Below are 25,110 nucleotides of genomic sequence, written 5' to 3'. Positions count from 1 at the left end.
CAAAAGTAAGAAAAATAATTCATCTTAGCATATACAATTGCTTTGGTTTTTAATTGCAAATCCTGATACAACGACCAAACTATCCTTCCTGTATTCCCACGAGAAGCGCAGAATTATTCATCATTATTTCCGCCTCATGAAAAGACACGATGAACAGCAGAAGGCATGTAATGTTATCTCTCTCTCGGGACTGTATTATTGCGCTGGGCTCGTTTTGAGTTGTATCGCATGCGATGGCAGTGCGCAGACTCATTTATCTTCAAATCAATTCCCTGTGGCGTAACCTAGTATTTTCGATACTACTTGGTACGCTAGGATGCGGATTTGCTGTGTTCCCCTGGCACTGACTTTTGCGCCCCCTGGCGACCGGGTGCAGAAATCCACCGAGCCAAGTTTCTCCCCCTCCTTTCTGAGGCTGTGTAGTAGTATCGGAATGCGTCTCCTCCGCCACTGGTGATGCTTTTGTCGGCAGGTCTCGCGTGGTTATCGGTTGTTGCTCAGAAGCCGACCCGCCTTTTATCCCCGTGATCTCCGGGAGGATGAGCAGCACAGAGAGTAATGTGGTGGAACAGGCGAGCTGTCGTCCGGATTCAGCCAAAAGCACGAAGAGCTCGCACTTATCGACCAAAGCATCTCCCGGAGCGGGTTACAGAAACGCACCGCGAGTGGCGGCCAACGGCGTGCACGACATCGAGGACCGCATTTTACGCATGACGGGCTACTATGGCTACTACCCTGGATATTCCAGCCACAGGAGTAAGTAAAACACAGGGACTAATAAAGCTGTACAAACTGAGTTGTGCGCTTGGCAGATCGTGCTTATGTTAATTAGGCTGTCATTGGTTCGCGACGCGTTGGCACGATGGTACTGAAGGAAAGCTGATGCACTGGGGCATTAGGATGGACCATTTATTTCACAGTTCTAATACACTTGGCGTAGAGCTGCGCGCGTGTGTGTGTGTGTGTGTGTGTGTGTGGGGGGGGGGGGGGGTATTTAAACCTGATGGATTCCAAATTCACATTGCACCACCACTGGAGGTAGGCAGCACAAGCCATAACTTCCTGGCAAACTTTGGATGCAATGTAAATGATATGCTCTAGAACCCAGGTTTTCCCAACCCTGGTCTTGGAGTACACTATGTCCTACACATAGAAGTGTTTTCTATGCTCCTAACACACCTGATCCATTTAATCTCCGTGAGGTGTGTGTGTGTGTGTGTGTGTGTGTGTGTGTGTGTGTGTGTGTGTGTGTGTGTGTGTGTGTGTGTGTGTGTGTGTGTGTGTAGGCAAAACAAAAAATATCCAAGAGCAGTGATACTTTAAACTGATATCCAGGCATATGTGAAGCATTGCCATAGGTATTGCAATTTTTATTTATTCCTTTATTTATTTTCATTTTGTTGCAGTGGTGGAAATCCCACTAATATACAATTTGTATTTTTATTAGAATTATTTTGTTAGCATATTACACTGTTCCCCTGACTGGTGCAGGATCAATCCAAAGCTCAATAACTCATGAGCAGGTCTATAAATAATGTCAACCTGTCATTGTGCTTTGTTAATGCAAAGCTCTGGCACAAAAAGCTCTGTAAGTCATAAAGAAAAAAATAATTGTACATTTTAATAATTTTCATTAAACAAAAATGTCCTATGGAGGTCTGTGGGTTTTATTTTTCAGTCACAGTGGTACAAATGATTTAAGACCTCCTTGCTCTAGAATTCCAGATTAACATCCCTTCTGCAACTCAGCAACAACTTGGTGTAATCTAGGACTTAATGTAAAACAAAATAATGAAAACAGAGTTTTAAAGCACCAGGGTGAAAAGCACTCCAGGGTGTTGTGATCTGTAGCTCTTGGTGTAACAGTAGCTTTACAGTTTATAAATCTCTCACACCTGACAAAAAAACACAGGACCAAGAGAAGGGTCAGTGCGTCCTTGCACTGCTGGTTTCTTCCAACATGAATTGCTTCTCTGACAGCTTTATGGAGGAAATAAATTGCAGTTCTCTCAGACATCTCTTATACCTACTGAGATTTCTATTACAAGTTAAACAGTGGGAAGGTAAAGGATTTGAAGAAGGAAAAAAAAACTAAAACCAGAAGCTTATATCCTTACATATCTTATGATTATTACAGTTAATCACAGTCCTACTTTGATTTAAGTGGTCGTAGTTGAGCACCTTCAGGTCTTTTTATTTTGAAATTACACCCACTTCATGGCCGTTAAAGTCTGAGTCGGCAGTTATATAAATAACGGAGAAAGTGTGAAAGGCTGAGTGTGGTATGATCTGAAATGTAAGCAAAGAGTTACTGTTATTTGAAATACACTAATCTACATCCACGTTTTTACGCCAGACCAGACTTAGCATTAAGTCAATAATCATATTAATGACAAATAAAAAGCTATAGAAATGCATTTTATGGTCAGAATGATCATATTGTATTTATACTGTGACTCATCGTAATAGTAATATGCAATTTATACAACAACTGGTGAAAGTGTGACTTAAAACATGCCTCCATTCATTTGGCCAAACTATAATTTTGTGAATAATACCAATGGTATAAGTTATCCAAATAATCACAGCAAATATTTATGAACATAGAAGAATTGAGAATAATCATAGAACGTGATAAAAAACAAAAACAAATGCCTGTACATTTTTGAAACATAGAATATAACATATACAGTATAACCTGATAATAGCCTGAAAAGCTGGATTCACTTGGACTGGATCTGACATATTGCCTGTGTGTTCATGACTGACAAAAACAAATATGTTGTTATTAAATAACAAAATCAAATATATGACAACAATATCATTTTTGTGTCCGCGAACACACGGTTATGGCTGATGTACTAATTTTGTAATGTAAAGTTTGAAAAAAAATATTGCTGCTATTATACAATAGTTTTTTTTTTTTCATGTTAATGTAAAAAAATCATATTTGTTAAAGAAACATTTTTTCATTTCATTTTTTGATTTAGCCGTCCAAGTAGGCGACAACTAGAACATATTACACAAATTAAACATTTACACTGAAATGACCCTGGTATGTCCTTGAAATAAGCCGTAATTTAAAAAATACTAAATCCAGCTTCTAAGTGCTGCAACATAAAGCATTTACCCTGTCATTGGGAGATTGAATCCAAAGAATGCCACAGCGATCCATGGCCAGAAGCCAAGAGAGCAAAATTGGCCTGCTCTCTGGGTGGGAGGGATGTTATTACTCTCTCCCCTGTCAGTCACACTGACATTAGCAAATTGTAGATGTTTATGAGATAATGTATGAAAAAAGTCCCGATAACATTTCCCTCTAAGTGTGTAAAGCTGCGAGGTGGATGCAGCATGAGAGGCAGTTTGAAAAAAATGTGCAGTTCACATGATTCAATGAAAGAGCACGATAGCTTTCAACCTCCCTGGCTGGTAGGTGTCAACATGGAGAGAGCTGAAATGGCATGTGACTGAACCTGGGAGAAAATGGGCTGGATGATTTAAATCTGTATGGGTTTTCTATGTAAGTTTTTCCAATCTAAAAAAGATATAACTTTTAAAACTAAGAACCCTTAACTATCCATTGAAGGAACCACTGATGGACCCTTTTTCAAAAGAATGTATGCTTCGTAAGTTGATTTTTCCTCACACATTGCAGTGAATTTGCAAGGAAACTGTACGGCTGTAATTGGTTCAGGAAAAAGAGTTTCAGGGAGATTTAATTCTCCATAAAGTGATTAGATATATATTAGATATGGATATGATTTTAAGCATTTTGGGTGAGTACTCTGAATGCAGAGTCAGCCCCATCACAACACTCATATCTCCAGCTTTCCTGAGACCTCCTCTCTTGGAGGGGCTATTTTTATCTGCAAACCTAATGGGACGATATACAACCGAAGAGGCGCTGTTAGCTGCGGACTCGCTGAGAATAGAGATAGAGCAGTCTGCTGACTCGAATACTTGACCCTATGACCATCAGAACATGCGTGTAGAAATATTGAGTGTGAAGTTTGAAGAGTAGATATATAGAGAGCAAAGTTTAGGAGTGGAAAGATTAAATTCCAGCATCCACTCCCCTGTGATATTATGCCTGTATGTGGTGTGAAACCTCCGGTATAAGCACTATTTATATGTTCAGACGATATTCTTGGGTAAAGAGTAGATATGTTGTGTGGCATGTTTCCAGCGGATAATTTTTACTTGAAGTTCATATTTTGTCTTGTGAAGACACCAATGGATGGCATACAGTTGATGTGTAGTGAATGTATGACCCATGTGTTTTTCCTTCTTTCCTTCTTTCTGCTGCTCAAATGGGTATTTATTGCATTATGAACTCTTAGAGGTTAGAGACATTGTTTTAAATGATTCTTCTTATACTATGACGTTTTAACCCCTTCTCGGTAGAAGAGCAGACTTAGATTTCCATACTGCCCCCGTCTGGCTGGTTCTCATATCTGCAGCATTCTGGCACTGAGGGGTTGAGGGAGTGAAAAGTGTTGTGACTGCTGGCGCCATGACTGCAAATCTACTTATACTGATTACTATGCCAGTAACATTCAGTCGCAGTGGCATTTTTATGATTTTTTTTCCAGGCTCTGATGGTCTTGCTGTAATACATGGATGAGTAAGGTGGCATATTAATCATCCAGAGTCAGTCATTTTCATACTACTGCACATTCTAAAGATGTAGACTGATATGTGGCAGTACTGTAAGTCACTGATTTTGGTTATATTTAATAATGGTCATGCTAATGCAGCAGTAAATTTATAGCTATATAAATAACTACTAATGGCTATATAACTAAACTTATAGCTATATTACAACTAATGAAACAGCTACATCTTTGAAAATAACCAGGAAAATAGTTTATTAACAGTGTAATGAGTAACATAACAGGGGCATTTAAGAAGTAATACTTTATTATATAATATTAATTAATATTAATTAATATTAATTAATTAATAATTAATTAACACGTGATTTCTGTTGTTATGGTGTACCACTTTACCACATCCACATGGTGTCACCCTCACCATTTTTAATCCATATACATTTCCATACTATAGTTTGCTTTACCTTTAAACCATCAACTAATCCTATTTTTTTCTGTATAAACACATTCTTATTTTGCTTATCTCAGGTCTCAAAATCTCAGATTCTTTTATACTATAAAAGAAAAAAAAAATGAACAGTTTTTTCCAACCTGAGACTGCTCATGAAAGATGTGTGCTTAAATATCTATGCAAATCACTCATCGCCTCCTCACTCAGAGGTCTTTTATGAGGTCTTAGTTGAGTAAGTGGATATGAAGTATGTAAAACACTTTCACTGTGTGGGTGTTGCCTCCGTTTTGTCGTATCTCTCAGCTCTCTGTCTTTCTTTCGTATCCTAGAGCACTGAGTGTCGGAGACATACAAAAGGCAGGCAAGGTGTGTAGACAATAGTAGAGGAACATGCCACTGATCTAAATGACAAAAGCTTGATAGCAGCAGTGTACCAGGGTAGAAGGCCAGGGCTCGGCTGTTGCTATGGGAGGGGGAAAGAAGGGGCGCATTTGAAATCATGGTCCATGATGAGACTGCAGGTCAGCAGGCCTCACTGATCAGGAGTCTCTGTATGTGATAGATGGATGGTAGAATGGTGATAGCTGGACTTATAGAAGGGTGATGAGCCCTGGAGAGATGTCAGTTAGACGATAAAAAAAACACTATTATGGATGTTAAGAAATTTCTCTATTACAATCAAACTAGATGTGTGCATTGGGGCTGGGATCCCAAGAGAAGAAACAAAATAATTGTGCAAGTTGGCATGAGTGAATTGTTAGATTCAAAAGCGCAACATTTATTAACCTGCTTTTACATCATTCATTCACATTCATTCACAGTAACTACTTGCTCAAGGAGACTAGTTGGTTTATATTTTGAGAAATGGAAAAAGTACATTTATTAGAATATATCATAGGCAGGTACAGGCAAAATAGTAACAGGGTGATCAGGATAAAAACACTCATGTTGAAACCAGTTATTATATATAATTAAAAAAATATACATTTTTTATATATAAAACACATAAAATACAATCAATACAACAACACCTACACCACTCTGCGCAATCATGCAAATAAAAATCATCCAAACAGCAGTGTGGCAGCAGAACAGTGTGTAATATCATGCCACTACAGCTCAAGAGCTTCAGTTAATTTTGAGATCAGAATCGGGACAAGAGTAGGTGATTTTGGATCTCGGTGATTTTGCCCATTTGAATATTTCAGGAACTTCTAATTTTCTGGTATTTTCACACGCAACTGTCTCTAGTATTTACTCAGAATGGTGCGAAAAAGCCGTTCTTTGCAACCATGGTGTGCAGAAAACTTAGTCAAGCAGTTCTCACCTTTCTGTCTCGGACATATAAAGCCACAACTGTTTTCTACACAGTGAATACAATAATATTTATATATTAAGGACTGTTTTGTCTATAACTTGGGATGTTTAGTCTTAGGCATGTAACTTGCTTTTTTTCCCCCTCACAGTTTAAGAAACAACATTTTTTTGAGGGAGCTGTAGTCCCCTCAGGCATATTCAGATTCTGTTGCTGAGTGTTTTAGTCTGAAAGAAACACTAAGTTATTAAACTAATAATATAAAGCATGCATTATGAGGTTATCATAGAGCACTTGGTGCTTCTGTGTGTGCAAGTGTAAATAAGCTCTCTCTCTCTCTCTCTCTCTCTCTCTCTCTCTCTCTCTCTCTCTCTCTCTCTCTCTCGCTGTCTCTATTTACCTGTGACATGTTTGTGAAACATTTTTCCCATAGTCCTGTTGTATATCTTGAGTGAGTTGACAGGAGAAACATTTAAAAAAGAAAGCCCTTTATGTTGTGTGCTTCACAGCAGTGTTTTATACTGAGAGAGAGAGAGAGAGAGAGAGAGAGAGAGAGAGAGAGAGAGAGAGAGAGAGAGAGAGAGAGAGAGACCTGTAGGGTAAGACATGCGCTTATGTCAGGAATATCTCACTCTGTGCCCATGCTGTCTGCTTGGAGAGAGTAGGAACCGTGTGTTGGAGGAGGAGAGTGTGGGTGTTTGAAGAAGTGTAGATGGGGAAGAAGGGATGACTTTGAAACCACAGAGTGTATTCCAGGATTAGGATGATGTTGTGTTAATGGGATTTCCCTGAGTTGACAGGACAGCTGTGGGCTAGGACAGCCAAGCCTAGGGACACACCCTGCTGTAGAAATCCACACCGCATAATGGAGACTTTCCACTTCAGTAACTGTAATCATATTTTAGCTGTGCTGTCTTTTGCAGTCTTAACCAAACAAAGGATATCAAAGGATATGAAGGTACAATATATCAGAGTGATATAGAGTGTTTAGAGTGTTTAAATGTTTAAAAAAAAGAGAGCACCTTACTGTATGTCCAATAGCAAGGACAACCAATTTTGACTGATCAAATATCATATGAATAAAAAAACCAAATATTATATACGGTAGAAACAAACATATTATAATACATGATTTTTGATTAACAAAGTGTGCATGCAGTATTAGAGATATATATTGTATACAGTAAGAATACTGTACATTCAGTTTTAAATTCTACATTTCTAAAAACCATTAATTGCTGAGATGCACAGATTTAAAAAAAACATTCAATATGTTTCCCCAAATTCAGTAGTTCAGTACTTGCACTGCAGTCTTTATAATTTAAGTCATCAGGAAAAAAAAGATAATTTAATCATATGTTTTTGATCTATTCCACTCCAACAGCCAGCTACTCATTAGACACAGCCTTCTAACTAATAATCTAACTAAAAAAAATCTAAGTATGGAGAAATATAGAGGTGGCAAAGAAAATGATCCAATTTATTTAGTTTATTATGCCCAGTATTGTGAAAAAATTCTGTGTCTTTAACAAACTCACACACATCTCTGCACTCATCTGTGAATCTCTGAGTGCTCAGCGGCAGCAGTTCAGATGTCCAGCACTGTTGACACTTTAGGAGCAACCCAGCCTGAGGTAATCTAAGAAACATCATCTTAGTGCTGTGAAAAGTGCAGCGTATCATTTATAAGATTTTTCAGAGTCCCTGAGGCCTGGGGTTTGGCAAGCATAGCGCTGCAGTGGCTCCAACATCAGAGTAAGACCACGATCAGACGTAAGGCTAGAGAGCTTTTGAGTTGAGGACAAGAGGCTCCTGAAGGAGGTAGAAAGTGATTGGGGAAGAAGAGAAATGAAGAGAAAGACAGTCTACGATTACCTTTGATTTCTTTTTACTGGCTTATGTGACAATATAGGCAACAGACGTGAGGCAGGAGACAAACGGGCAGAACGGGAAAGGGGCAAACCCATCGTAGTTAGCCTGAGCTGCTTGGTTACCTTCCAAACAAAGCGGTGGCTCCATTGCGCAGGGAGGCGGAGAGAGGAGAAGCACGAGAGAGAGATAGAGGGGGAGAGAGAGAGATATGAAGAGAATGATTGCACTGTTCCACACACACACTTGAAGCCCAGTCTCCCTAGGAGACACAGGATAACAGAATGACAGTGCGGCTGTGACGCTGGGAGAATCGTGGAAGGTTATGTTTATATGTAGAGACTGAGAGAGAGTTGGAGAAGGCAGGTGGAAGTCAGTTGACAGTTGGAGGAGGAGAAAGACAACAAACAATAAGAAAAATGGAAAGAATAGTTTGAAAGAGTGAGTTAAAGCAAAGATGTACGTAGGGGTAAAGAGGATCTGTCAGAAGAGTTGAGCTGTCTCTCACACAGACACACACACACACACACACACAATCAGGCACACTTCTGAAACAGGGACGCACAGAAGGATGAAGAAACATTCTGCTAGAGTGGTTCCTCTCAGCTCTTACAGCACACAGGTCCTCACCTGCCCCATCTCTGAAGGTAAATAGTTTTGTGGTTGTTCTTAAAAACTGAAGAGAGTGAAAAAAACAGTGATTGACAGAGAGTCTCTCTCTCTCTCTCTCTCTCTCTCTCTCTCTCTCTCTCTCTCTCTCTCTCTCTCTCTGTGTGTGTGTGTGTGTGTGTGTGTGTGTGTGTGTGTGTGTGTGTGTGTGTGTGTGTGTGTGTGTGTGTGTGTGTGTGTGTGTGTGTGTGTGTGTGATTTATTTTTATTTTCCCATCATATGTGCTTATATAAAAGTGAGCATGAAATATATATGTAAAGATGTGATAGGAGAGCAAAGAAATATATTTTGCTGCTAAAGCACACATAGTTAATTTCATATATATAGAGAGAAAGTTGGTTCTCTGTTGATTTTGATAACATTTTGGATTGCTTACACACCTGGAACAAGGAACAGAAAGTAGGCAGGATTTGTTCAGTGACAGTGAACGTGCTGAGTGCAGAGACGCTGATGTGAACAGTGGTTTCAAGAGTACTGAAGAATCTTGGATGCTGCTACTGTAGTGATAATTCACCTGAAAACAAATAAAAGGATTTTTTTTTTTTTAAAAAGTATACTACATTATTATATATAGCACACGTATTAACAACACATTCATTAATATTTGATGAAAGAAACTACTTAAGTAATTTTTTAACAGATTTTTCATTGTATATGATGATCTTTGGAGAGCCAAGTATCGTTAAATGTTTTGAGTTGATTCGGACCACATTTTTAAAAATAACCTGAACAAATAAATTCAAAGAACTATTTGTTTAGTGTATGCATGAACACTAATCAATCTCATTCATATTTAATTTATTTGTTTAAATACAAGACAGATATATTCTCTGTGTTAGCCAAAGCATGTTAAAAGAAATGGAAATTACAGTACTTATGAACATTTATTTTTGTACCTTCTCAGACTAAAAAACAGGAAGCACAGTGTAGCCAATAGTACTACAGTTTTGATTAGATTATTGAATCATCTGCCAAATATTTAAATAAAAGTATTGATATAATGTGTTAGTTATGTGGATCATGTTTGCTTTGAACTTATTATAATGTTTGATATTTGATATATGGTTTGAAACTTGTGTGAAACAAGCAGGTCTACTATATAATGTCTCTTATACTGAATAGTAGAACCATCTTGTCGGATCTTGTTCTTATTGCTGTTTCTAAAAAGGCGTGTTATGAGTGGATCATGAGTTTGTGTGTGTGTGTGTGTGTGTGTGTGTGTGTGTGTGTGTGTGTGTGTGTGTGTGTGTGTGTGTGTGTGTGTGTGTGTGTGTGTGTTTTATGTGCATGCACACATGTGCAGAGGTTTGGTGTAGACCAGGGGTATTCAATTAAAATTCAAAGAGGTCCAGTTACTAAAATTTCCTCCCAGCAAAGGTCCAAATCTTATATTGTCACTTAAAATAGTGTACCCTCATGTTAATAAAATCAATAACGCACATACATTTCTATATAATTTATTGTTAAATTTCAAATGTTTTCAAAGTCTGAACTTGTATGGCACTTCAATGGAAAACATTCCTGTAGATTGTACATGTCAAGTAACAGACAAGAGACACTGAATTTCTTCTGAATAAAATAAATAAAAAGTGCAAACAGCTTTGAGCAGCCTGAACTTAGGGCCTATATTTCAAGTAATGTAAAACATTCAGAATCTTTTGAATAAAATAAAAGTGTTTTTAATCTTTAAGAAAAAAATTAAACAAAAGACTTTTGAGCTGACCCTTTTTTAAACATTAACTACATTAATAACACAGGAACCTATAGGCAAAAGAACATTTCAAGTCAAATAGAACAGGGCAGAATTTACTGAATAAAAGAAAAGTGCAGAGCTTTGAGCAGCTCCCTTTTTCCTCTCTCCTTTCCACCTCTCCGTACTCTCTTTCCATCTTCCGTTCCTAGTGAGAGAAATGGGCATGTAACTGTCCTGCCAGCAGGTTGAATCTTAATTGTCCTGTCAGCGTAATTAGGTGCATTACTGCCACCTTCTGCTCTGGAGTATGGAACAGAAACAATCTGTTTTTGGCTTGGCTTTTGATGATGCTCCTGTCATAATAACTAGATTAACTGCGCATGAACGAAAGATTTATCTTTTTATTAATATAAAATAAAAATATCTTATATAATCTTATAATATTAGATTATAATAAGGAGATGCCTAATATGATAATATTAGAATTTTAACGGGTCCGGGCAGACCCGTCACTCAGTCCGGATCCAGACAACGATCCGCCATTTGGTGATGCCCGGTGTAGAGTATGATGAGCTTGAAGGGTGGATGAAAGAAGGGTTTTGTGGAAGAGCAGAGTCCTTTTTTGCTATCTAGAAAGCTAAGATATTAACTAGCATGCAGAAGCATCTTATAACTACATTAACCTCTTATCAACACACAGAAATAATACAGAATGCTTGGTGAACATGTTTTATGACTCGTCACATTGGTTTTCATCCACCAGAACAGTGCCATTATTAACGGAAGTCCTCCTTACAAAATGTACAGGTATCTCAACATCTGTAAAATATAAAATCCTGAATTTTATGTCAGTGCATTTTTCAGTTTTTTTGTATACAGTAAAGTATAGTTAGGTAGCCTAGTGGTTAAGGCATTGGGCTACCAATCGGAAGGTTGTGGGTTTGATCCCAGGTCCACCAAGCTGCCAGTGTTGGGCCCCTGAGCAAGGCCCTTAAGTTTAGTTTTAGTTGTATAAAAAATGAGATAATGTCATTCTGGATAAAGGTGCCTGCCAAATGCTGGAAATGTAAATGTACCAGTAAATCTAGCTAGCACAAGTGAACAACATTATAAATACAAATCTAAACTACAACTAGATGAAATAAAAATGTATCGAGTTATACAAATTATAAAAGATAAAATGAAGAATGGTGGTGTAACAGAGCAGGCTCTAATACATATTTCTGCTACATTAAAACTACTTTTTCGATCAGTACACCACTCTAAAGAACGGTGAGTATTTTAGAGCTGTAATGAAGTGAAAGCTGAACTTGTCTGCATAGACACACGAGTAAATAGTGGAGAGTTTAAACTAACTTTTTGGTAAATAAAACTCAATCTAACTAAAAAAGCTAACAATAACCTTAAGCTGGAAACTTCACATTATTATTATACTCTAGTCGTACTTCAGTTCCTTATGAAGAGTGGGCTAGAGAGGGATCTGTGTTTTATACTGTATTCACTGATTCTTAATACAAGCTAATTCTCATGGAACTAGCAAGGAAGTAAACACTGATGAGGATGATGAAAATCCAAGCAATATTCATGGTTCATGCAACACAATATAATATAATAAACTCAAATGCAGTTGGTTCAAATAGGATGAATAATCTGCATGGTCTCAAGGTGGTCCATTATCCAGCAAACTCTAGTGTAGTTTGATAGCAGTGAGAAAACTCTGAATTGACCCAACTGCAGACAGCAAACAGGCAGCAAAACTTTTGTCTGCTAAACTGAGCTAAGAGTTGCAAACAGAGCCAAAGGACAAGACAGAAATGGTGCAGAAATTCCATGTGTTTTTGATATTTGAACTGATGAACAAAAGGTAAAAATAAATAGATGCAACACAAAACAAAAGAGTGCAGACGCCTTGTTCTCTGTGCACAGATTATTTTTGGCATTTCAATGCAATCTTGGCATAGATCTGTTTTTCCTTTTCCATCATCATGTTTCTGACCAATGAATGAAGGAGTTTTGATCACAGTTCCAACCCTTATCCAGTGTTTTTTGCTTTTTTTGTTCATTGTAGTGTAAAACTAAACCAAACTAAGTATCAACTACCAAATTGATCAATTCCATTCTGATTTAGAATTGACAAACAGGCTGCTTGTCTGTATCAGAGACATACTAAATCTCCATTGGCGGATATTACTGAAGATGATTGAGTTCTGGGGAAGCTGAGAATATACAGTATAAGCCATGATGTATCTGCTGTAATGTCTGCACTGTACATTCAAGCGGCCCAAAAACTATAGTAAATGATGTAGTGTTGAGTAACATACACTCAAAAAAGTATTTAATATTTTTTTCAAGTATTTCAGTATCAAGTATATTTTTTGCTCTGTTTAAGGTAAAGAGTGCCTAAGTGTAGTGTCATTTGACATACTGCTTGTTACTACTAGAACATATTCATTTGTGGGTAGAAACAAATCATAGCGCAAGCTATTTGTGAACACATATTCTACAGGAATAAGGTATAATGGTAATGAAGCAACTATTCTTCATTTGGATTGAATGTTACATGCATTATTAGAACACAGATTCTATTTGGGTTAAAAAACAGATTCTATTTGGGAAAACACAGAGATTCTATATAAGCAAACACAGAGATTCTATTTTGGGTGAATGTAGAGATTCTATTTGGGTTAAAAACAGATTCTAGTTGTATAAACACAGAGATTCTACATAGTTCTAATATTCTACAACAGAGTGTTTTCCCATATATATATATATATATATATATATATATATATATATATATATATATATATATATATATATATATATATATATATATTATATTATTTGTAAGGTTTAATCTAGTACACTATTAAAAATCCTCCTTATTTCTTATTTTAAGAAAGTAACAAAATATAATATGTTTATCATATATACTTTTTTATATAAGTCTAGTGGACACCAGTGAACATATAAATAAAAAAAATTAAAAAGGAAGAAGGAAGCAAAAGTGAGGTAGAGATCATGTTAAAGAATGAGGAAGAGTAGGAGGAAGTCTCTAAAGATGATCAACAGTCCAAAATGAACTGAATAATAATAATAATACTAATAATACTAATACTAATAATAATAATAATATATAATAACATAATAATATTTTATTATAATAAATTATAATTACATTTATTAAAGTATTCATAAATATTGTATTATACATTTATATTATATATATTATAAATATTAAGTAATTCAATATTCTCAGTGCATCACTGTAAGAATGACCAAAAATGACAATGCTTTTCAGTTAGCGCAGAACTGTGTGTGTGTGTGTGTGTGTGTGTGTGTGTGTGTGTGTGTGTGTGTGTGTGTGTGTGTGTGTGTGTGTGTGTGTGTGTGTGTGTGTGTGTGTGTGTGTGCACGTGCTGACAAAGAATACTGCAAGATAGCAGTGATGGTCTAGCGCGTGTCATCTTTTATTCCTGGCCTGGTGTAAAATGATCATTCTGTGTCTACTGCAAAATGGATACTGGCTCTGTGCTACTAACTCTCTTCATCTCTGTTCAGTCTGTCATCAGACTCTGTTCCTGCTTTGTTTGTAAGAGAACAAATATCACAAGTAACCCTGACATTTCCAAACGCAAACCTCTAAATATCTGTTGTGGTTTACTGTTGGTTTGATTTTTTCTTATTTTTATTCTACTTTTATTCAAATAGAAATGTTTAAATATTTGTTTGAATTATTCCGGCCCTGTTCTTTAGTGTTCAAACCAAAGGCAGCGATAAACATGACATAAATAGCTATAAGTTTTGTAAGTTCTGGAAAACTAAGCCTAGGATTCTTCAAATGATCAAATTGATTTGTTTCTAAGTATTGCTGTGACTTTTTCTACATTTTTATGATCAGCTTTACGGATATTTTTTGGTTTATGATTCCATTTCAGTAATTACTTCTGTTGATATTGATATCAAATGATAGTGATATAAATATAAAAGGTTTTAAGTGTTAATAATGTGGAGTCACTGAGTAATACTGTATTTGGTACATGCATTGTTATGCTGAGGTTAAGGATCTCGGATAGCTTGTCCTTGACCTCCATTCTGAGATAAAGAACAAAACCAGAGGACAGGAGAATTACAGTAATCAACATTTAAGACTGTATGTGTGGACAATTATTTCTGCAACTAAATGCTATACAGTTTATGGGTTATGATGGGGTTTTTGTGAACAGTTTTTATTGGAGTATGAATTGTTTGCCAGTTTACTCTGGAATATTCTTTATTTATTTCAGCAAGCCATTTCTGAACTGGAAGTGACAAATATTTTTGAACACCTGTAGATTCTGATATTGTTGCCATTGACAACAGGTTCACAACCCTGGCACTGGAGTAGCTCCTGTCATGCACATTTTAGTGACACACCAACTTCAACTAATCAGCTAATTATCAGCCCTTAATGAAGTGGATGCATTGGGACCAGGGAAAGACTAACATGTGCAGGACAGGAGGTACTCCAGCATCAGGGCTGGAAACCTGGGCCTAGACCAAACAAAAATTATACAGAATAGCTAAATAATAAAATGTAAATCTTTGTGGGACGTTTTAACTGAGACTTTAATAAAGGCAAACAAGACTGAAGGTTAAAATTGTTGTGATGGTATTAATTGCTAAACTTAAGTAAGTAGTGTTCCTAATTGATGTAAGTAATCATTTCTAAAATTTCTCAGTTTACTAAACATTTAAAAATGAACATGTCTTGTCCAGGAACTTGTCATAAACAAGTCGTTGAAACTTATTTTTTGCTACATTTTCAAAATATTATTAAAAATTATATTATTCTATTAGTCAGTCAAAAAAATTATATTATTCTATTAGTCAGTGGTAACAGGAGCACAATGTATAAAATAATAAGTGTGAAGAGCATCAGATAATGTTCACATCAAAGATCAGAATAGGAAACATCCAGCGAGCGGCAGTTCTATGCATAAAAATGTGTTGCTTATAAGAGTTGCCAAAGGGGAATGGCTAGACTGGTAAGGCTTTTCAGCTGTACTTTCCGGTGTTGCTGAGCCTGTGCCCACTCTAGCATTTAATTCATTTTCTTGGTTGACAGAAGTGGAACCCGATGTAGAGCTCTGTAGTTGTAGCCCAACTGTCTCAAGGTTCAATGTGTTGAGATTTTATTCTGCTCACCACAGCTGTAAGAATTGGTTATTTGAGTGACCCTTCTTGTCAGCTCTAACCAATCTGAACATTCTCCTCTGACCTCAGACATCAGCAGAGCATTTACAATCCTGCAAAGCCCTTGCTGACTGGATGATTTTTTTTTTTTTTTTTTGCACCATTCTTGGTAAACTGAAGAAACTGACGTGTATGGAAATCCCACAAGACTTGGAATCAGCCTGTCTGGCACCAACAACTATGTCATTATCAAAGTCAATGAGAACACATTTTCCCCATTGTGATGTTTGATGTGAGCAGTAACTGAAGCTTTACACTGTGTCTGGCTGATTTTATGCACTGTTCCGCTGCCAGATTGGCTGATTGGATAAAAGCATGAATGAGGAGCAGTGCAGGTGTTCCTATTAAATGATGGCGAAGATGATGTTCAACAATAGAAACATGTTTAAAAAAATCAAACCATATTCTGTTGGGACTGAATTGAAAAAATCTATTTCATTTACATCACATGGATAAAATCCTTGTGCATTTCCTAATCTTCTAAATATGTCTCGGTGTGGGCTCTCTGCCAGTGTATATATTTGCTAAGCATATCTGAGTCCAGAATGCTCTAAAAAGCATAAGCTCTCTTATTGTATCCCCAGAGTCAAACTGAATCAAAAGCCTTGCTCGCAGCTAACCCATATTTTGTAAAAGTAGGAGAACAGATAATCAGGATTGAGGGTATCATTAGTAGGATGTGATCTGTGAAACTGACATTTATGTTATTATATAGTGAATAGGTAGCAGGAGTCCCATGCTGAGACTGTAGTGGTGCTGCTCCATGACCCTGTGGAGCTATTTTTGACATAAGCCTCGACTGTGCCTGGTAGGCAATTTTTAACAGTATCTGCCATTAGTGCTTTACCTGCAGATAACTGACACTGCAGGCTATTGATCAGAACATCCTTCTTTAGCTCAGAGAGAGACACCAGGGACAGATGCAGCTTAATCAGTGTTGTAGATTTGAAATGTTCAAATGCTTCAATTTGAGTTTTTTTTTAGGTTCTTTTAACCCTGCCATAATCAGTGCTTATTTTCTGTACAAATGTATTTTGACATACTGTACATATGCTTCTGTGCAGTATGTTGAAGTCTGATCCAAGTTGAAACTATTTGTTAATATTGTGTAATCTGTAGGAGATGAAGGCTCAGACTCCCACATCGATACTCCGGGCAGTGAGACGAGCGGCGAAGTCACCGCCTATCAGGCTTGTGCCAACGTGGCTCTGAAGGTCGTAGGCGGCCTGCTGCTGGTGCTGTGTGTCTCTTCGTCATGGGTGGGCACCACTCAGGTGGTCCAGTGGACTTTTAAGTCCTTCTCTTGCCCTTTCTTCATCTCCTGGTTTAGCACCAATTGGAACATCCTCTTTTTTCCTCTCTACTACTCTGGTCATGTGGCCATCACAAGGGAAAAGCAAACACCCATTCAAAAATTCAGGTGAGTATTGAGTATTTTTTATGCACTGGGAATTCCAGTTTCTTTTAATTCATCTGTTTTAAAAACTGGATAGTAATCATTTTAATGCCTTTATACTAACAAAGCAATTAAATCTGGAAGTTATATTGTGCCACAAACCCATTAAATATTTTTGCCAACAGCTCACTAGTCAATTATCCGTCCTCCTGATCCACCCCACCACATCTGCTTAGAGACACAGCAGAAACTAATATCATTAAAAAAAAGCAGTACTTCTTACACCATAACCAAGAATATTAGCCTGAGGTATTAGAAATTAAACATCAGTCTCAGTCAGAAACATCTAACTTTATATGAATTGGAAATATGTCTGTGTTGAGAGCCACTGAATTTGATTGTCACACATCTCATCATGTTCTTACCTCAGAGATATCCTAAAGATAATAATACAAAAGAACAACCAATCAGAACATGAATGGGTTCTTACTACACATTCACACAAATGATCAATACAGTGGTATTGATTGCTGTTAATATTAATGTTACCCTGTTATTTTGATCATTCTTCTTAATTTATATTTGTTTTTGTTTTTTTTTTCACTTTTTTCTGTTTTTTCTTACTTTTTTATACTAAGTATATCTTTTTATACACGTTTAAAAGATTCATGCAATCCTTATAAATATGTTATAAGGCCCTTCAAATAAAGTGCTACATGATTTATACTAAAAGATTTATTAAACAATTCTGTTGGTATTTGTACCAACATCAATGTACTTTAATTATTTCTATCATCTCAAAATGACACAAATATAATTAAAGCCAATAAAGAAGGTACATCAGAATAATTTCACAGATTCATATGTCATAAAACCAGAATAAAGATATTCAGCATTGCTTTTTATTCAGGATTCAGTTTTGACTTTAATTCTATTTATTCCTTAAAACTATACAACATATTTACTTGTAAAATGTGAGGCTATATTTTTATTGCCATTGGTTGTACACAACATTTTCTCAGCGTATGCTTTCAACAGACAAGGTTTCTTAAAAATTGGACTATAAGGGTGTGAAGCAAAAATTAAAGAGTGTTTCTTTGGATCTTATAAAGCAATTTGTATTTGCCTTGGGTTTTCATTGTGTAGGGAATGCAGTCGATTGTTTGGGGAAGAAGGAATGACGCTGAGGCTCTTTCTAAAGAGAACAGCACCTTTCTCTATATTATGGACGCTGACTAACTATCTGTATGTGCTGGCATTGAGGAAACTAACAGCCACAGATGTTTCAGCACTCTACTGTTGCCACAAGGCTTTTGTCTTCCTCCTGTCCTGGATCGTCCTTAAAGACCGCTTCATGGGTGTGCGGGTCTGTATCTTTAACATCCTTCTAACCGACAGTAATGAATATGTGGAGATTTAGTACGCTAATCTACAAATATTGAAAGTAATGCTCTCTTGTTTAAAAAAGATGATTATTCCGTTCTGACAAGTCAGATTTAAAGCTGTCTGGTACTATTCAAAAAAATTAACTGCCTATTTTAATAGGAAAACAGTCATCTGACTGACTTGTAACTGAATAGTGTGCAAACTTTTCCTGAAACTTGCCAGAAAGCATGCAAGCTTGTCATTATTACTTACTACTAACATCTAAAATTCCAAGATAATATTTATTTTGAAATTTTAATCCAGTAACTATATGTATCTGACTCTGAAAAGCTCAGCATGGCACACCTTGAGAAAGTTTGCATTCTGATCATAAACTGTATTGAAGCACAAAGATGTATTATTTCATTTTTAAATTAAATCCACAGCTACACAAATACTTCAAGTCTACTGGGACATGTTTGCAAACAGACTATATTATCACAGAATCAACCAGTTTCTTCTATCAGGGAAAAATAGCATGATATGTGCCACTTATATAATAATAGACATCTAAACCTTCACTGTAACAATCTATCTGGCTGTGGCTTACAGGAGACAGAAGATTTTTTTTTAAATGTCTATAAATAAAGATTCAAATGTACATACTAATGGTTATACAAAACAATAGAGGAAGCAGCATGACAACCTGTTTTATACAAATTTATGCCTTTATTGATTTAATGACATTCTCTACAGTGTCTCGGGTTTCATCTGATTTAAATTGCAAATCTCTGATTTAAAGTTCATAGAAGCAGCAATGTTCTAAAATAGCGTTTTTTAGTCTAAGGTCCCCTATGGATCATAAGCTCCAACATGCTTTTATTCCACAGCTATCACTGACCTGCAGTGTACAGGAGACTTTTTAATGATATTACAGCTATCTCATTAAGTGGGAACAGCATGGTTGAGAATTGGGAGTTGCTTAGCAGATATCTAATTTTAATAAAGTTTCATAATGTATAATCACATTTTACCTTCTTTTTTCGATTTAGCCTAAATGTGGTAATTGTTGTCCCCTTACATAATCAGCAAAGCTTAAAAGAAAACATCTTACTCAATCACAAATTTGTAATCTATTTTGCAGGGGCAAAAGATAAAGTTAATACTCTCTTCAGTGATTCAAAAAAGATTTGAAGTATTTCATATTGCCATGCGTGTCTTCCCCTGAACATTCCACTGATGTTCAATCTTTAGATTGTTGCTGCCATTATGGCCATCACAGGAATTGTCATGATGGCCTATGCTGATGGCTTCCATGGAGACTCAATCATAGGTGTGGCTCTAGCCGTGGGCTCGGCCTCCACCTCGGCACTCTACAAGGTGCAGTGCAGTTAGCATTGATGCTCTTTTAAATGTTCATGAACAATTATTTATTTGCTGAATGTAAGGACATTCAGAACAGCCTCTTTAAGTCACTGTTCTGCTGTCTGTCCACAATCAGGTTCTGTTTAAAATGTTCCTGGGCAGTGCCAACCTGGGAGAAGTTGCCCACTTCTTCTCCACCATGGGCTTCTTCAACCTGATCTTCATCTCCTGTGTGCCCCTCATCCTCTACTTCACCAGAGTGGAGCACTGGGGCTCGCTGTCTTCCTTGCCATGGGGCTACCTGTGTGGCGTGGCTGGCCTGTGGCTGGGTGAGCAAAAAGACCAATTAAAATAGTAGAAAAAAACCAAAATAGTTCAGTGCAAACGTTTGCACATGCCATGCTTTTTGAATAAAAGAAATCAATTTATTTGTTATATTTTTTAGAATGATATGCCAGACCAAGCAAATAATAAATAAATGTAAACATTTAGAATTGTTACAAATTATATGTGGATATTAAAACATATTGCAACAAGACAAGAATCGAAAAGTAAAGCAAAACAGATCCTTTAAACAAACAAAAAAAAAAGATTTGTCATGATCGTCTCTGTCTTCAGAGTATTTATCTACTGTAGCGAAAAACAAGCTTCTAAATAATGAAACTATTTTATTCACCAAGTAGTGAGGATCAAAGTTATATTTGGTTATTTTCTCTATCAGATTCTACATGTTTTTGAACTGATGACTGAACACCAATTCTGACATGATGTTGTATTTTTCTCTATTAGATTGTAGATAGTAGATATTCTAGTATATAGTAACTAAATTTTAAACTTTAAACATTTTTATTCTATTTTTATTTAACATGTTTCTATGCTTATGTAAAGATGCCTTGAGACAATGTGAATCGTTAAAAGCACTATACAACTAAATTTAATTGTATTGAATTCGTTTAGCAGATTTGGAGCTGTTTTTGTCTTCTTGTAATCAATCACCTAGCTACACTTTAGACATTTAAGTTATTAGGAAAATATTTACACAACATTCAAAATGATGTGGGTTTCCTCTGGTTTTATGAAGAGGAAACAGCCCTACACTAAATTACCTCCATATAGATGCCACTTGTTATTCTATAAACTATACTGATAGTATGTAGATGTCTGACAATCACAGTATGTGTGTCATCTACAAAATGCTGCCACAAAGCTGAAGCACACATAGAATGTATAGAACTATATAGAATGAATTTGCCTTCACTGGAACGAAGGAGCCCAAACATGGTTCCAGCATGACAATGGTTTTGTGCACAAAGCGAGCTCCATAAAGAGGAAGATGTTGAAGTGCACTGCATAGAGCCCTGACCTCAGTATCTTAACATACTTACTTTTTCTTCTTTATTTTGGCTTAAGGCTTTTCAGACTTTTGCACTCAGCTTTAACTAAACCTTCAAGTTTAAAAGCATAAACAAATCGAGAAGCACATTATCCCTGACCCATATATTGAATTTGCTGAGGACAAAATGAAACACTATAGTAAACTTTTCAGAGTGCTGAAAATGCAATGTAAGGGAGAATTTGGGGTTTATATCATCAAATTACACTCTGAAGTAGCTTTTCATCACCTCAGCTATCCGATATGTGATGTGTCAGCAGGCGTGGGCCTGATAGTAAGAGATCCACTTGTTTACTGTCTTTTAAAACTGAAGTGGAGCACTAATTCTCTGAGGAGCAGGCAGCATCGATTATTTTCTCCACACCGCCAACTGAAAGACGGTGTCACAAATTATTTTCTCTCCTCTCTCGTCTCTCTCACCCTCCCTCTGTGTGTGCTGTTTTACAGTATTCAACATCCTGGTAAATGTAGGTGTGGTTCTCACCTACCCCATCCTCATATCGATTGGGACTTTACTCAGCGTTCCAGGGAATGCAGGTGTGTGTGTGTGTGTGTGTGTGTGTGTGTGTGTGTGTGTGTGTGTGTGTGTGTGTGTGTGTGTGTGTGTGTGTATGTGTGTATGTGTGTATGTGTGTGTGTTCAATCCATTTCAAACACATTCAGTGTCATTTAGTTGTCAGGAAATTTCAGGAAATTATTAACCAAACACATTCAGTAAATTATATCTAGCATTTCTCTCTCTCTCTCTCTCTCTCTCTCTCTCTCTCTCTCTCTCTCTCTCTCTCTCTCACACACACACACACACACACACACACACACACACTCATACACACACACACACACTCACACACACACACACACTCACACACACACACACACACACACACACACACACACACACACACACACACACACACACACACACACACACACACATTCAGTAAATTATATCTAGCATCTCTCTCTCTCTCTCTCTCTCTCTCTCTCTCTCTCACACACACACACACACACACACACACACACACACACACACACACACACACACACACACACACACTCCTGAGCAGGATGTCTCAAGTGATTAGCGTTTTTATATTCCATCCTCCCCAACCCTCTCTACTGCTAAAAGCATCCAAACCATTACGCAGCATATTTGCCAGCCTCCCACAGCATCTCTCCTTCCTTAAGATACCAGCGAGAGAAACCCGATCAGCAGTGTGTATCCTGAACAGCAGCAATGCTCATCATAAAAAACACAACACGTTGCCAAGCGACACTAAATGCTTGATGAAGGTACTTGTCTGTAAAAGTAGCCTGCCAAGGTCAGTAGGTTAATTCAGGCTCGGCTTTTTTTAGCAAACATGACCCCCTGAGTTATTTGTTCTGGCTGCAGCACTGAGATCAAGTATGTGGGTTTTTTTTTTATCTGTGCATGATCACTGCTGTGGCGCAGTTGTACTTTTTACATTCCCCTGCTTGAAGGAGCTAGTGGAGCTGAAATTAATCTCCAGGGACCTAATTTACTACAGTTATTAACCAACTGGGCAGGAAATATTCCGAATTCAGTCATATACTCACGTTCCAGGAACTGCCGATGTAAATCATTTTAATGTATGCTAATATTATGCAAGCATTTAGTAAATTAAAATTAGCCTTTAATCGAATGTTTGAGTTTTCCTTGTTTTCAGTTGTGTTGTGATTTTAGAAGAGTGCCTTAGGGTTGAGGTGTTGAACTGAATGAATGTAATGAATTTAATGAATAATTTCGGAGTCAAAGCCAGTTATGAGTTATGACAGCATTAGGACAGAGGTAGAATAAAATGAGTTTGATTTCTGTGCTGTAGTTCGACAAGTTTCTACAGGTTAGTAAATGGATTTCAATGCTGTTCGTGTTTTTGTTTGTTTTGTTTGCTTGTAGTTAGAAAGATTTACAGAGCATCTGATTAAGATTAAAGGTGTGCATCAAGATCCCAAAGGGAGCAACTAGAAAGTCATGTGAGCAGGATGTTTTTTTATTCATGCAGGTGAAAATAAGTGGACCTGCATGGTTTGCAAGCACATAGACCATGCTGACAGTGCTAGTATTTTCACCTCTGGCTTTTTCCCCTCCAATATTTTTCTGGAGACAAATATTCATACTTTATTTCAAACAACACACCTCTTCTAAATCAGGCCATGTCCACTTTGTGTTTAAAATATGAATACATCTAAAGATATATACAGTAGGAATATTTGGAACACTAAATAAACAGACACATATACTTGGGTTATCTTTATTGTTGATATTTAATCTCTGACTGGAATGTAAGTTACTGATGTGTCACTATAAATTATCTTCAGTAATCAGTGAGACCAGAAAAGTAAAATCAGTGAATTAAAAAATGAAAAATAAGTCATCCTTCCCTTCTGTCCTTCCTCACCACTATTCTGCTTTCTGACATTCTTTTGTGAAGCGATCGACGTGCTGAAGCATGAGGTGATCTTCAGCGTGGTGCGATTGGCCGCAACCTGCATCATCTGTGTGGGCTTCCTGTTGTTGCTGCTGCCTGAGGAGTGGGACACGGTCACACTGCGCTTCCTTGCCACACTCGCTGACAAGAAGTCAGAGGAGCATGGAGAGGAGCTGACAGAGTCCAGTGTCAACATGCGCAGCCGCAGCAGAGCTAACGGTGCTGTCTCAATCCCCTTGGCATGAACTCTGACCTCTAGTCCTTGGCCCTAGAGCTAAGAGTGCTAGAGATCCGCCATGAGACAGTGCCTGAGTCGTGGTACTTTGAGTGAGAGTGGAGATTCTTAAAGAAACAAAGTGGAGATAAAGGAGAACTAGGATCATAACATGCTGTGACGACAGTCACAATATCAACTGTGTGTAAAAGTGGGTGGAGCTGAACATCAGAGGCTCATAGCATCACTTCCTTCTCCGTTAAGAGAGATGGCAGAGGAGCATTTTACAGACTGTGCTGAGGAGGAAAATCTCCCTTTATAAAAGAAAGATTTAGTTCCATTATTTGTTTTTCATGCTGGGACTTCACGAACTCTCGTGATTAATGGAGTACATAGCCTTTTCTGTTTGCACGCCTTCATCCCAGCTATGCCTGCTGAACCCTCACATGGACTGTATTCTGTGAATATAGACTCATTCAGGGCCAATTTGGCCCACTGTATTAAAATGCATGCACCTGAGAGAGAAGCGTATATAATGCAAATGTTATTTCCATTGTATCTGATGGTATTATAATGTACATAAGAAGGAGAAATATATTATCCTATATATGAACAAGGCTCTCGTTTCTTCTTAAACCGAGACCAAAACTAAAAACCTGCCTCAGAGTGTGATTTTTGCCAAATATTCTGACTCTCACTATCTTTGTGCAGAATAATGTATCACTATGACAGTTATAATCATTCTCTACTGAGAGAAGAAACAAAACACTCTGAACTCGAGCATCATTTCTAATCTGTTCTTTATCACCAGTCATAATATTTTATGGAGTTTAGCAATAAAAGGTATATATTAGGTTTTGCATTTATTACAACCCTCCCCAGGGCCTTAATTTATGTAATCTGAAAAAGAATGAAAATACAATACTCTGGTTTTGCATACATTTTACTTTAGAAGAATGTGTACAAATAATCTCAAAATAAATATTAGAGATAAAAAAAATATAAAAAGAAATAAATACATTAATAATAATAATAATAATAATAATAATAATAATAATAATAATAATAATAATAATAATAA

General features: G+C 37.0%; 1 protein-coding gene across 2 annotated transcripts; it reads left to right on the top strand.

The window, feature by feature from the left end:
* Nucleotides 1-388: 388 nt before the first annotated feature.
* Nucleotides 389-24,982, top strand: slc35f4 (solute carrier family 35 member F4). Of its 2 annotated transcripts, none has more exons than XM_027172076.2 (7): nucleotides 389-756; nucleotides 16,966-17,266; nucleotides 18,389-18,608; nucleotides 19,862-19,987; nucleotides 20,109-20,301; nucleotides 21,813-21,902; nucleotides 23,819-24,980. In XM_027172076.2, the coding sequence occupies exons 1-7, from the start codon at nucleotides 540-542 to the stop codon at nucleotides 24,058-24,060; spliced, it is 1,389 nt and encodes a 462-aa protein (XP_027027877.1). In that variant the 5' UTR covers nucleotides 389-539; the 3' UTR covers nucleotides 24,061-24,980. The 2 variants fall into 2 exon arrangements, with proteins under 2 accessions (XP_027027877.1, XP_027027878.1); XM_027172077.2 differs by lacking the exon at nucleotides 389-756 and adding an exon at nucleotides 8,512-8,895 and having other exon boundaries at nucleotides 23,819-24,982.
* Nucleotides 24,983-25,110: the final 128 nt, after the last annotated feature.

Source organism: Tachysurus fulvidraco, chromosome 12, assembly GCF_022655615.1.
Source record: "Tachysurus fulvidraco isolate hzauxx_2018 chromosome 12, HZAU_PFXX_2.0, whole genome shotgun sequence".
In the NCBI taxonomy this organism is placed as follows: Eukaryota; Metazoa; Chordata; class Actinopteri; order Siluriformes; family Bagridae; genus Tachysurus; species Tachysurus fulvidraco.
The sequence above is the reverse complement of the archived record's forward strand: the minus strand, read 5'-3'. Positions and strand labels throughout refer to the sequence as shown.